This window comes from Nelumbo nucifera, chromosome 2 (genome assembly GCF_055504915.1).
Source record: "Nelumbo nucifera cultivar China Antique chromosome 2, China Antique-T2T, whole genome shotgun sequence".
NCBI lineage: Eukaryota > Viridiplantae > Streptophyta > Magnoliopsida > Proteales > Nelumbonaceae > Nelumbo > Nelumbo nucifera.
In genome coordinates, this window is record NC_142650.1 from 25,826,654 (window position 1) to 25,842,085 (window position 15,432).

Here is a 15,432-nt window from a genome sequence, read left to right on the forward strand (position 1 = left end):
AAAATGTGACGATGGCGCCACCCAAGAAAGTTTCCTCCACCCCCGGCCCCGCACCTCCTCTCACTTCTTCCGCCGGGAAGTAATAATGCGTCAGGAACCCATCAAATGACGAATCATCATAAACGTGTTTGTTTTCCGACAAGAGCGTCAACGGTTCTATCCTCTCGCATCTCCCTTCCCCACCCGCCATCGACATTGAACCCACCATCGTAGTCTTCGTGGCTACCATCATCCTCCCGGGCCGTACCTCCTCCGGTGCTATTAGAACCTAGTGGACATACCTAGCTACCGTAGCCTGAATCTGTGATGGGGTGAGGTCTCTGACCGAGGAAATATCCAGAGGTGTAGTTTTACAACGAGTATTTCAGTGGCATTTTCAACGGGCTATAGCTTCTTGAAATTTTCCTTCCTCAAACCACAACGTAAGATTTACGCAACAGAAATGTATAAGAAGGTAAGGAAATTTTGGTTTATCTTTCAATAAGAGCCTCACCTCTTGAACTTGGAATATCCAATTTCAGGTTTATTTTGCGGGAGGTGGTTGGAACTAAGTTTGACCATAAGTAGCTGGGTCCATCTGTCTTGAGTAAACAGTGTTTTAGTAAATTTGATGATCTTGGTCGTTGTTTACAGTGCAACTTGTCAATGGGATCTCTTGAAGCTATTAGCTTATGTTATTCAATTACTCGGAGGCTGAGGCTGTATACCAGTAAAGAAAAAAAAAATACTCGGATTTGATCTGGGTTGGTTTTGTTTTTCGGTTTCTCCCTACAAGATGGAGAATGTTTTGATTTTCTCTCTGTCCGTGGGTTGTTATTTGTTATTTCTTTCATTTGTCTTGTTGATGTTGAGTATAATTGAACCTGCTTTAGAAGCATTGAAAATGGGATTAAAATGCTTAGAGTTTTCATCCCCCCCCTCCCTGTTTATTTGTTTTTCCAATGATTTCTCTTGTTCATCATTGGTGTTATTCATTCTCACAAACTGAGGTGTTTCATACTCCAGTTACCATGACATTTACATGAATGTAATTCCCATTGGCTCTATACTTGAAATCTAGGTATTTCTTCCTCCCCTACGTTTCGTATGTTTGAACTGATAATAAATGAATACTGTGGTTTAGTTCTTTTGCCAAAACTTTGGACACAAATTTGCTTTGTGAAGCATGTGATATAACATACTGCGAGATGCATAGAAACTGAGGGGAGATGCTCCAAATAGATATGGTTCAAGAGGCAGCTTACACTAAGAAGTAAGAATATGTCGTGTTGCTTTGTAATGCAAAACTCAGGTTCTGCAGCCTTTCCTTCTTCTTTCTGTCATTTCACCCCCTCCATATGCTCCCTCGAATTTTAAGAAAAGACTCAAGCACCTTATTTCTCTCTCCAACTCATAAGAATATGTCGTGTTGCTTTGTAATGCAAAACTCAGGTTCTGCAGCCTTTCCTTCTTCTTTCTGTCATTTCCCCCCCTCCATATGCTCCCTCGAATTTTAAGAAAAGACTCAAGCACCTTATTTCTCTCTCCAACTCATAAGAGTTCTGTAGTTTAGTGTAATCCTCCAAGTTTCAAGCCAGTTTCAACTTGATAACCTCCATAAGAGAACTGCAATTTGCAAACCAACTGTAATTGAATTTCTAGATTGATTGTACATGGATATATCATATAAAATTTTTATACGATGATGATTCACAAAATAAGTATTAAAAATTTTCTTAAGAGTTTAGAATTGTTTTATGGATACTCCAATCTACTGCTTTAAAATTGGCTATTTGATCTGGAGCTCATCCTTATCAGCTCTTCTCTCAGGGTGTTTTTCTTGTACTCAAAATCTCCATGTGTGCAAATGCAATGCTAAATTGCTAATTACATCCAATTCCTCTGTGAGTGTGGTGATCCCCTGCCAAATCAATAATGAATACTGGTACTTGGGAGAAGCTCCAATTGCCTCCAGTTTTTGTTGGAACATGTAGCTGTACCTTTGGGCCTTAGACTGTATTTTCCATGCTGCTCTACCTAACTTTTCTATTGCAGCTTCTTTCTCCTACTCTATGCAAACTTAGAGCTGGTCTAAGTTGGATTAGAACAGAACTGAAACTCACAAATATTGGAGTACTCTTTATTGCTTGTCACCTAACTGTATTTTCCATGCTGCTCTACCTAACTTTTCTATTGAAGCACTCTTTAAACAGATGGAAGAAAATCTAAAAGATGATGATCTATGTGTGGATGACAATTATGAAGAGATAAGTGAGGAAGACCTTGCAAGACTCGAACTTGAGTTGTAAGAGGCACTTGGGGATGATGATGAGTTTTCAGGAATTCTTAACTCAATTGAAGATAGTACAGAAAATGATGTTGAGGGGGAAGAAGGAGAAGAAGAGGAATCATTAAAGCGTAAAAATTGCCACTTAGACGGTTGGCTTATGCTTTAAAGGCTGGTTACTTGGGTAAGTTTGCTTTTATATTGATCTATGTACTAGTCAAGAATAATGTGTTTTGGTGTTCAGCGTTCAAAATTATACACATTGGTGCCAACTGTAGCTGTGTCAGAGAACTGATGACCTGGGACCTCCATACAGTTGCATGAAAAACACAAAGACTCTGTCAACCAGATAGGTGTTCTCCTTTCGACATGGCTGCATAGTGTATCTTTGAAAGTTAATACAATTACACTGACCCCATATAGTTGGGACAAAGTGTAGATGAATTGAGTTGGCTACCCACACCTCTAAGATATCTGAAGCCAATGGTTAAAGAAATCAGATGATATGGACCATTCAATCTATAAGACAGAATCACACGGACACACATTCACACATGCTTTTCTGCATGTATTTCTGTAACACAAATACACTGATATATAAGAAAAAAGGGTTTCCTAATTGAGTCAAGTAGGGAGCTTCCCTACATTTCCATAAACACAAACGCATAGGAAAAAAAGGTTTTTTAATTGGGTTGAGTAGGGAGGAGCTTGCCTATACTTCCTACTCCTTTTTAGTCATGTGGAAAAATCCTATGGCCAATCCATACTGTTCATCAAATAGGGGTCTCTCTAGATTGGCAATGTGTTGAATCCTAGAGTCTACTCTATCCCTATTCCAACCTTGAATTGGAGTTTTGTTTGATAAATAATGGACTTTTAATTTTTTCAATTATTTTTATTTAAAAGTTTCCTACAAAAGAGTCCTTATCTAGAACAATGTTTTAAAAGCTGTGGGATGCATACGCCTAGAGGCGCACCTCCAGGCGAGGCCCCCAAAATGCCCTAAGGTGCAGGCCTGAGGCGCTGACACTTCTGAGGTGTACGCCTCATATGCTCTTTTCATGAGGCGTGCTAGAGGCATATGCCTCATGCACTCATAAAAAAAGACAAAAGAAAGAAAAAAGAAAAAAAGGGAAAGGGAAAGGGAAAGGGAAGGGAAAGAAAAAGAAAGAAAAGGGAAGAAAAAAAAAAGAAAAGGGAAGGGAAGAATAGGTAAGTGGAAATTTCAACCAGTGATATTCATCTTCATTCTTTTTAGTATAAAAGATTTTTATTAAAAATAAAGAAAAATGAGATCCCCCTTCCTCTTCTTCTTCCTCCTCCTCCTCCCCCTCATAAGGAGGCTTACGCCTCTTATGTTCTAAACTATACGCCTCACGCCTCTAGGTAGTGGAACGCCTCGCATCACGCCTCCGCATTCTAAAACATTGATCTAGAACACATGATGCTGTTTTTTGCATTGAAATATTTTGCATGAATTAAGGTTCAAAATATCGATACGCCCGATACGCCGGTATGGGCGTATCAGGCGAATTGATACCCTTTTTTATATTTTTTTTTTTCTGCAACCGGTTCAGGGGGGCCGGTTTAGGTCTCCTCCATCCCCTGGACCAGTCAGACCCCCGATACACCCACTGTAGGGGCATATCAGAGGGGTGCCGGAACGATGTGTATCAGCCGATACGTGTCGATACTTTGAACCTTGGCATGAATTTGGGATGATGAGAGGAATTCAGGGATTCCTTTTAAGTTCTAACTAACTTCCCATATTTTAGAGTTTCTGGATAATTTAGATTCACTAAACAACCTAGAATAGCTGAACAACTTGGCTTCCAACATTTGGAGGTGGAAGGGAATTCTAAGGTAGTAATATCCTGGATGAGCAATAACAGTTAAGGTGTTTGGTCATACAGTCAAACTTTAAGGGAGATTGGCAGTGGCAGCCTAGCTAAGGAATTGGGAGCAACTTTTAGGTAGGTTAAGAGATCTGCCAATGGAATGGCTGATGCATTGGCTAAGCAGGGTGTTCAAAGGGAACAGTTGTTTTGGGCAAAATTGTAATGTAATCTGGGGGGTCTCTAATGGGTGGGGGAATGATTCCCCTATACTATAATGTATTGCTTGTAAATGTAACATAAATTGAAGTTAATAAATTTCTGTTATTGATACCCAATATATCCTCCCATAGTTGCTTTAGCCATTGCTCAGCTTTCAAGACAATAGCCATCTTATATTATATATGACAAATGGATAAGTTTTTCTTGCCTTTGTTATTTATAGGAAATTCAAGGAAATTAAGGGCTGCTATTTAGGGGGGGGGAGTGCAATAAATGGTGGGATGTGAAGCTGAGGTCAACAAGGATAATATAGACAAAGCTAATCAGTAAAAAATACAATATGGAAAGAGCTATTCTAGAAGTTAACCAAATGGATAACTATGTTATCCAGACAAGTCATGGATATGCAACTTACACTGAAAATTGAAATATCCTACAACAGATACACAAGCTGGTATTCCGGTTTGAGGTGTCTGAATAGCACCACTATAGGTTAATCTTCCATGCGGTGCAATATCCATGTTGCAGAAGGATTAGGAACTGTTCAATAGGATATCATGCATGACTGAAACAATCATCAGGTAGTGTTTTACTGACTTCATGCATCTTACATGTTGAAGAAGCTAGCAAGTGTACAGCAGGCTTGTTACATCTTGGGCTAGGGGCAACTTGCATTTCTTTTTGTAGTTATCTGATAATTTGGGGAAATATGTTTCTGAAGCTTTGATTTATAAGGATTAGGGTAGAAGATTAATAGTTCACAATTTACTGCCTTTAGTCAAAAACAAGAAAAATTTTCTCCCACCCTAGTCTCAATGCTGTTGACACTTCTCGTGGCTTGTGTGGACAGCAGCCTGAAACTACTGACCATCTGTGTTTATATTGTCCAGTTTCTGCTGAGGTGTGGTCTCGCTTTTTTACTGCTGTGGGTATCTCCTGGGCTATGCCGAAGTCTGTTAAAGAGCTCTTATGTTGTTGGAAGATTAGGGGTCTGAAGGAAAAAGGAAAGTTGGTGTGGAAGACGATCCCAGCAGCTGTACTCTGGTCCATTTGGACTGAAAGGAATAACAGAATATTCTGTAACAAAAAGTAAAGTCCAGATGAAATTGTGCAGTATGCAGTCAGTAAATTGGTTTCTTGGGTTGCTGTTAATCTAGTATTTAACCATGTAAATGTATTCCAGCAACTCAGGACTCAATCCTTTGGTGTCTGTAGCTCTTGTTGTTTTCTGGCCAGTCCCTTTGTGGACTGACTATGTCTGTAGCTTCTTTCAATATTCAATAAAATTACTTTACCTTTTTAAAAAAAAGGTAATAATTCATAAATCACTTGTCCTTTGTTATGTGGACAAACTCGTAGTTTTGTCATCCAGTTTTCCTCGCTATGATTTTCTAGTTTCTAAAAGTCCATTCTTCTTTTTTATTGCAGATAAAAAATCTTGCAGCCGAGATTTGTCTTGATAGGGTTGTGGTCCTTGAATTGTTTCATTATCCCCCTCCAAATTTTCTATTGATGTCTTCTGCTTTGTCAGATAAGGTTGTACCAGCAACTTCAGTGCCAGAAACCAATCCCATGGATCCTTCTGAAGGAACAAGAATTGATGCTGCAGAACCTGAGCCCAAGGCAAAATTGCCAGTCCCATATCATGCAAAGCAGATGGTCTATGCATATGAGGCTGAAGAAAGTGCAAACTGAAACTCATGAAAGAGTTTATAGTGGGACAAAGCGTTTCACAGTAATTTTTTTTTTCAGTTTCATATGCAATGTGCATTAGACAAATTCTGTTCAGTACAGGAGTATGCAACCAGAATGGTATTATTCTTATGAGATAATTACTTATTTAGATGAATCTTTAGCTTTTCCAAGCTATTTGCTTACAAACCATTAAAACTCAGTACTTATTTGGGAACAGATATCATTTTTTTTTTTCAAATGTGATTATACCATTCCAATTGAGGGGGGTGTTTTCAAATTAGACTCTGAGATTGCATACTTTTCTTTCCCTTATTACTAAGTAATTTTTTCCCAAGAGGCCATTAGATGGGGGAAAGTTATGAGAGAAGATTATGGCTGTTCTCAGATAAGCTAAACAAGAATTTCTTCTGGGCTCCTGCACATCAAATCCAAGATGGATGCTAGGGACTTAAATACCATTGCAGATGGATTAGTGAGATTGAGGGTCAATAGGGGGAGACCTCATGCATAGTGTTCTTTTTGTAAGTTTTGATGGTTTTTTTTATTTGCTTTTTTCTAATCATGTATATCCTCCTTTTCTTTTGTTTATATTTAATGAATATTTTCAATTGTCACTGACTCACTGTTAAAGAAGTATTTTTTTAATAGATATTATGGAACAAATGCACACTTTCTTACCCATCTATCTGTACACATGCACATATATACTGTGTTTTGATTGGTCATGGATATGATTGCTTCTACTCTTCTAACAGTTGCTGTTAGACTAAGTTTTATACTGAATTCTTAGTTGAATATTTAATAAGGTAAATTACAAAGACCCCCCTGTACTTTAATTTTCAACAAAGCCCCCCCTGAACTTTTATGTTGCAACAAATACCCCGTCAGCCATTAAGTCAGATGATGGAAAGCATTAAATTACCAAAATACCCCACTAAACTTTCTCTATTTTCTTTTTCTTGCCCATTTTCTCTTAAAACCTAACTGACCCAAAAATACCTTCATTGCTTCTCACAGGGAAATGCTTCTGTCATCTCACCAGTGACCGTCGCCGGAATGGAACTCCATTGCATTCTAAGTTCTTGAATTCTATGATGGGTGTTCCATCTACAGAAAAGATGATGTGTTGGGGGTTCCAAAAGATGGAATCAAGTGTGGAAGTCTGCTGTAGGATCGAACAAGAGATAGAATTGTTGTTCCCTGTTTCTCTTTAATTTAATGAATAAATTTTTGTGTTGATGATCAAAAAATTATATGGGTCACCGCTCAGGTTGCCAAGGAATTTGGAGTCAATCTCGTCATGGGTTTGCTCTTGAGATGATAAGTAGTAAACTGTGACTGTTCTGGCTAAGTTTCAAGGGGCGTGCTTGAGCTGCATGTCTATCTTACCAAAGAGGTACTCGTTCTTGGATTGGAAGCCAGAGCCAGAGGCCTTGTCAAGGGACAGAGTCAGAAGCTCCCCATTGTTGAGTATCTTTGTTCAACAACCGCCCCATGTGATGTTGAAATCTTGGTCAAAATTACTAGCAGGAGAGCAATAGCCAAAGAGCTCAAAACCAGAGAAGACAATGCCTGCTTCTCTTCCATGGTAGAGGTTCCTGATCACATGGAGGTTGAGAATGAAAAGCCAAAGCACAGTGTGAGAAAGGCACCAAGCTCTATGCCTCCTGAGGTTTCAGATCAATGCATGAGTAAATCTTCTGAGAAAACAAAGAAAGATACAATGGTTCCAGAGTCCAAAAAGCTGGATGTAGAAACAAGCCCGAAACCATTGACACCAGATGCACCAACATCTGTACTAAACAATGATCATCCTGTGGTTGAGTTAGAACTTTTACAGAGCAACAGGAAAGATGAGAATGTTCATCTGACAAATGAGCACTTAATCTCTAAAGAGGAACCAGCTAGCAATAAGAACCGGGAAACTAGCAGGAGAGCCTCTTTCCTAGCAAAGCAGGATTACCCAGAGAATGGCTTAAAGAATAGCAACAACTGAATCTGCCAAGGCAAAGGTCAGGGCACAAGGTTCCCCAAGGTTTGGTCATAATGGGGCTGAGAAGAATGGGTTCACCAAGTGGCATTCTCTACCATCCTCCACTAATGGCAAACTGAGTTCAGTGTCACCTCGGACACGGGCTGGTTCAAGCAAGTGGAAAAGGGGGAGTTAGAAGTGACAGATCACTATTATCTTCTAGAGATGGTAATGGTAAGCATCGTTTAACCTAATGGAAATTGTCTTTGTCATGAACTTGGTTTCTTTCTGGATTGTGCTTCTAATCAGTGTATTAGAAAGCATTGAAGGTGAATGCCTGGAGGTGCCCAAGCGTGCACTTGGAAGATGCCCGGAGGCATACTGTGTAGAGATGCAGAAACACGAGGCATACATCTCTAGTACAAAGGTGCATGGAAAGGCGTAATCCCTCCATTACGTTTTATGATGATTTTATAAATTAATGAAAAGCGTAAAATAAATTAGAAAAGGGTAGTTTGGGTATTTAGAAAATTTTAAACAACCAGATAATAATCTTTTTCGTAGTTAACTGAAGGAACGTTAACGGAGGGGAGTGTTTGTCTAATGGCTAAAGTTCAGGGGGGCTTTTGTCACAAATTCAAGTACTGGGGATCTTTGTCACTGACCCCATAGTACAGGGGGAGCCTTTGTAATTTACCCTATTTAATATTGTGCTCTTTGCATGGATGATATTCTAAATCCTTCAAGTTTTTTGTCCAAACATTTCTAATATTTTGTTCAATTGTTAGTTTTAATGTTAAAATAATCACTCTACTATTAGGGATGACAATTTTTCCCATAAAACCAGGGCCCCACCCTGCCCCTAACCTTAAATGGGGACAAGATGGGGATGGGGAAAATATTTTTGCCCCAAACCAGGGACAAAGTAGGGACGGGTTTTATATATAATTCTCCGAACTCAATGGTAAATTAGTAAAATAGCTCTAGATTTAAGATTGATTTTTAAAATTTCTCTAAAATTTTCCTAAATTCTTAAAATCTTAGGATCCTATAATTCTATTTCTAAAGTATCCCCAAAGTGTCGTAAATCAATTCTTAAAATATTCCCAAATTCCCATAATTCTATTAGCAAAGTATCCACAAATTAGATAATTTTTAGGTAGTTGCCTCAGAGTGGGGAAAATCCAGAAATTTCTTGGAGAGTGAGTGTCTCACATTGCCACTAGGAATGGGGCAGGACGGGGAGGGGGTGCCCCGCCCGGTGGCCATTTCTAACTAGTAACTACTATGGTGGATTTTTTAGGCAGAAAAATTCTAGTAACTTAAGTATGAGCTATTATTACTTTGACCAATCTATTTGTTAAAATGGTATGTCTACTGAGAAGATCGTTATGTTTGGAAATATAAACCCAACCTTTTGGATAGAATTTTCGAGGTTTGTTCTGGGCCTTATTCACTTGTTCTGTGTGGTCAATCCCTTCCATATATTTGTACTTTCATACCAAACCGACTTATCACTAACTTACCTACCTACTGTAAAAGATACAGTTAAACATCTACTTTTAGGATGTGATATATCACATATTTGCATTCATGCATCTTCACATTCATGTATGAGCACAATTTAACATTTCTTCTGTTAAAGTAGTTATTGTTTGTAAATGTATATTTGCAGAATGCCATGATCATCAGCATGGTGCATGTCACCAACCTGCCACGCAAGAGAGTGGTGAAATGGTTTGAACTTTGAAAATAGACATGCAGAAGATGGGGTTCCTGGTCACCACCTGCCGTTCCAGCTGTTCACTCCTGAGACGGTCTTTACTAGTTAACTAAAATACTGTAAAATCTGTTCTAATGTGCTTTTTGGTACATTACTTTTGTGAGTATGGTGTACCTTTTGCTGGTGTTCCCATTGCTTGGTAAAATGGTTAAGTACTGGGATAACAAGCATGAGAACATGGAATCTGAGTCCGAGGAGGAGTCATTTCATGCAAGAAAATGCGAAGGTTAGGTTAGTATACATCAGTCAACTCCTCTCAAGACCACTAACATTTGGTAATGGCCTTTTTTTTTAAGATATTACCAAGTTGGAGCTCAAAATTCTTAGGCCATCTTGTCTAATTCCATGATAATGATTCTGATTTGGACACTTCACGTTAGATATTGGGTGCTAGGATACTGGTCTAAATAAAAGAAACTCCATTAGAAAACTTATGATCCACCCTTGCCCTCTGAATATTATAAGCAAATTGAACAAGTTAATAATCTAAATACCTAGAATATGCCAAAGAATAAGTTAAGAAACAGCAACCAATGCGATACTGAAGTCAACCAAGCTATTTGTTCAAGAAGAGGGTTTCATTTCCTTTTTTTTTTTTTCATTTTGATGACCGTCACATACTGGACCAGTGGACTTTGTTCTATTGTTCCAATAAGAGCCTTAATATCTCTTCTTATTTGGCATTGTATCTAACTAATTAATAATGAGTAGTTGTAGGAAAGACCATTCCAATTTCCAAGGGATGACAACTGTTTGTTAATGCAGGTGTTATGAAATGAAGGTATGGAAGGGAGAATGGACCCGTCCACAGATGACAGACCATAGAGTTTGGCTTCAGATAATTATCTCGTTATCTGGATCACTATTTCTTCTGTGATGACCCATACCCATTTTTCAGTTTTCTATGATGTTCTGGCATTATTTCTGTAATATCTAATAAATCTGGAAATTTAATGAAATAGCAGAAAATGAGAGAGTAGAAATGGAACTACAAATTAATAGTGGCAATGGATGATGTCTGAGACTTCAAACACTGGGCCAAAAGTGAATAAACACAATCATGTATCTTGGTACGCCGGTTTTGGAGCATTGAAAGCGTGGAGAGTTTCAAAGCTATGACTTTGATTTATTATCAAATTTTATGAATTAGATGGGCATTCCCATGCTTGGGTGGAAACCGTACAGTAGTTGCAACTTTGTATGGGAGAACCAAGAAAGGATCGTTTGAAAGTGAATTTGCTTGAAATTTTTTCTTCTGGGTTTCTCAGTTAATCAACCAAGTTTACTCAGAAATTCTAGTAAATTTCAAGCTTTTTAGTTTATCACAGCTAGCGTAACCAGTCAGGACTGAGGAGACATGGGGTAACAAACTAAACTAGTACAAGACAAGAGAGATTAGTAAAACAACAAAATATAATAATATTTGTCTCGAAATTGACTTTTGAACATGCTTCCTACCTTCCTCATATATGCTTCTCATTTTTCTTTTCTATACTTTCTTCTTTAATTATAACCATATAATGCCATGATGCCGTCTTATAATATAACCTCTCGCTTTATTCATCCTTTCTCTCTCTCTCTCTCTCTCTCCCCACCTCTATATATATTATGTACAGCCAAGTCTAAACGATAAGCATGTGGATTTAAGATTCAAATTTTCATCAGAGAAGGAGAGAGAGAGAGAGAAGAGTATGGCTGGTCTGCAGAGGTCTACAATTTCTTTCAGAAGGCAAGGTTCATCAGGCCTGGTATGGGAGGACAGGTTCTTGTCAGGGGACTTGAATCAAATGAAGCAAAAGGAAGAGGAAGCAGGCGTAGAAACAAGAGAGCTGACTAGAAGCAAGAGCGTCGGATCAACCGCGACGATGGAACGTAGCAGGTCCAACGGAGGACGGGGTTACCGGACTGGAAAGGTGTCTCCGGCCATCGACCCACCTTCCCCCAAGGTGTCTGCCTGCGGTTTCTGTTGCGCTTTCAAAAAACCAGCGAATACCCGTCGACCCAAATCGAGTAAGCGCAAGTCCTAGTGTTCCATACCTCCATCCGTGTTTTCAAGGCTCAGGCTGGATGGGCTTAACATATCTTCCCTCTTTTATCTTCTTGTCAAGCTATGCCGGATGATCCATAGATAAACTTTTAGTTTAGTTAATCCATCTCCATCAAAGGAGATGCAGGAGAGTTTATACAAATTTACATACATATATGAATTTCCTTCCAAATTCTTGCTCTCTTACAGATTGTTTGCATGCAACTCTTGTTCATATTGATGTTTTGTTATGGGTTCCTCAGAATTATTTCATGTATAAAGAAAAACCTCAATTCTGCCTCTGTTTCAGACCTCTCTCTCTCTCTCTCTCCTGTGGGTTTGACTATATTAGTGCCACCGGCGCATATTAGCTTCTGGGATATAAGAACTTTTTAGATAATGTGAATGAGAGAGTTGATATTTGATAACAAACATCATAATTTATGAATAAAGCTTATAAATTGGAAACAATAAACAAGTGGCTTGCATTTGTCACAGTGACGATTTGATGTTGTCAACCCCTTTTGTCTTCATCCAAATTCTTCCTTTTCATAATTATATTTCCTTCACATTAAGGGTCCCACAAATAGCTGCCACCCATCAAGCATCTCTTGCCGTTTATGTAGCCCACCAACTCATCAAACCCAGTTGCCCTTTTGGTTGGTTATCTAATCTAGAAGTTGGAAGAATCTTAACCATCCGATCATGGGAAAACTTTTGGATTAGTCAATATGTGGGCCATGCAGAAGATGATCACTGATCTCAATGGTTCAGGTCTGTAGTTTAGTAGGGTCTATGGTTTCATTTCTTGTTTGAACCAAATCTGTGGTCTTAAGCTCTCATGAGGTTCCGTCTAACTTTGGTTTATGCATTTGATTAGTTAATGGTCTATAATTTGATTAAGTGATTGATTTAAATATTCAGGCTGAGAAGATGGACCCTTCAAACAACCTATCATACTCATGAAAAGGCAAGATGCCAGGAGGAAGCCGACTTGTGCATCGAACTGGGGACCCTGGTTGTTGGGCCGTCCGTGGATCGGGTCAACTTGGCACCCAAATTGACTGCAATTCTGAATTCTCTCATTCTCTGTAAATTCATTTTGTTTATGTCTTGCGGGTTTGGGATCGGACCCGGGCTGACCCAGAAGAACACCTATGGTCCACTTGGGCTACTTTAGAGGGCTGCAACAGCTCATTGTGCTAAAAAAGGGGCCCATTCAAACCTAACAAGCCTACCCCATTCAACCTGACTTTACTAGTTTCACATTAAGTGTGGGTTGACCCGTTTAAATCCGAGTGTATGGTATGGAGTGTGGAAAGCTTGGTTGAGTGCCCGTTCGAGAGGGCTTTCACGCGGCGGCTTTTGGATTTTGCGATGCTGGGCCCATCCAGACAGCCTGTGGCGAAAACCTAAAGTCAAATTAGCTGTTTTTCAGCCAAAAATGGCTTTCTCTTTCTCTTGAAGGTGAATTCTTCAAAGCAACTCAACCAAAGATTCAACCTTCCCAAACGACGGGCTCTGGTTGCCCCTTGACTTGCTTCAGTCCAAGCAATAATTAGACGATAGCAAGTAGAGGTAAGTATGTGTCAATTCAGTTTGGAATCAAAATTAAGATTGGTTTTAAACTCTATCCATAGAATTTGTTCTTTCTTTACCCACCCCCCCCAAAAAAAAATCAACATGTTATTTAAAAACTTGATTATCAATAATATATTGTTCAAAACTTATTATAAATTAAAATTTGTAAATATTATCTTTTACATATTATATACATTGAAATATTAAATTAAAGAAAAATGATCAAATCAGTTAACTGATTCAATGGTTAAGTGAGACCAAGGTCTTTGTAATCATAAGTGTTTGGGTTTATATCTTTATGCCCTCAAAGTATTTTAAGATTTATTTAAAAGCAAATTTGGTCTCAATGCCGGTTTTTTGGGTCCGTTTGGTAGGGTACCCCTAGGCCCTAGAACCAGCCCAAGTGGGGGTTGGTTCCAATAATTAGACCCATACTCAACAACATTTGCTCACCCCTAATAGCAAGTTCTAAAGAAAACCATTGTGTTTGGATCATTTTGGAATTATTTATCAAATTCTCACCCTAATCCCATAGCAATATCTATTTATGGCTTGAAACTCTCTCCATCCAAACAATGGATATGGCATTAAATAGAACAGAATGGTGGAACAAGATTCATGCAGCTGACTCCACAAGGTTACGAAGTTAGATGATGATGCACTTCTGGGGAATGATATCTGAAGTCATTATCACCCCGGATTGTTGATGACCTATCAGTGGCATCCTTTGCTAGATGCCCGATAGTAGGGGTGTCAATTGGCTGGTTTTGGATCGGATCCAATCCGATCCAAATCTTATCAAATCAGATTTGGACGGTCCATATAATTATTGGATTGGGTCAATCCAAAATAAATTGTTGCATATTCTTATTGGTCTGAATTGGACCTAAACCAAATTTCCAATAATCCGATCATGAGGCCAAACCCTTGTCCAATTTGAAACCGATCAAAATTGAAGGCGGCATAAAAATCACTTTTATGAAAACACTTTTATAAAAGTAATTTTATGAAAAGTACTTTTACAAAAGTACTTTCATAAAAGTGTAAAAGCACTTTTATAGAAGCAGTTTTATAAAAGCACTTTAATAAAAGTACTTTTACAAAAGCACTTTTGTGAAATAACTTTTAGAAAATCATTTGTACAAAAGCACTTTTATGATAGTACTTTTATAAAAGCACTTTTATGGAAGTATTTTTATAAAACTACTTTTACGAAAGCACTTTTGTGAAAGAACTTTTATAAAAGCATTTTTACAAAAGCACTTTTATGACAGTACTTTTATAAAAGCACTTTTACAAAGTACTTTTATGAAAGAACTTTTACGAAAGTACTTTTATAAAAGCACTTAAACAAAAGTACTTTATAGAAGTACTTTTACGAAAGCATTTTGACAAAAGCACTTATACGGAAGTACTTTTATAAAAGTACTTCCATAAGCACTTCTATGGAAGTACTTTTATAAAGCACTTTTATAAAAGTACTTTTACAAAAGTGCTTTTTCAATGCCAAAAGGGTATATTTTTGTAATTTTCATATTTCTTTATTTTAATATATTTTTGTAATTTTTACATGTTCTGTTTTTTATATATAATTTTTGATATTTCATTCGGTTTGGATTGGATCCAATCTAATCCATTTACATTTTAATGGTTTGGATTGGATTTGGATGAATTGGGTTCAGTCCATTTGTAAGTGGACTCACATTGGACTGGATCGGGTTGGTCCAAATCCAATTCAATTGGCACCTCTACTTGATAGGAATTCACCTTCAAATGTGTAAATACAAATTCCCATAAAATATAGTATGTGGTCTGTATTTACATGCTCGAAAGTGAATTTCTATTGGGTCCCGTTACATTAGGAGAGACCATTCTACTCATTTTGGGATTTTTATTATATGTAAAGGAGCTTTTTTTTTTTGGAAAGATGCTTGCATCCCTCGTGGAAGAAACCTAATTCATTTAGTGCAAGTCCCATTCAAAAAGCCTTTATAGCCTTGCATTGGGAATATCTCCCCATGAAATAAAGCACATAAGTATGAAGATATTCTC

General features: G+C 38.1%; 1 protein-coding gene across 1 annotated transcript; it reads left to right on the forward strand.

The window, feature by feature from the left end:
* The first annotated feature begins 11,311 nt into the window (after positions 1-11,311).
* On the forward strand, positions 11,312-15,384 carry LOC104595353 (MAPK kinase substrate protein At1g80180). Its single transcript, XM_010256054.2, has 2 exons — positions 11,312-11,783; positions 12,724-15,384. The coding sequence occupies exons 1-2, from the start codon at positions 11,465-11,467 to the stop codon at positions 12,726-12,728; spliced, it is 324 nt and encodes a 107-aa protein (XP_010254356.1). The 5' UTR covers positions 11,312-11,464; the 3' UTR covers positions 12,729-15,384.
* Positions 15,385-15,432: the final 48 nt, after the last annotated feature.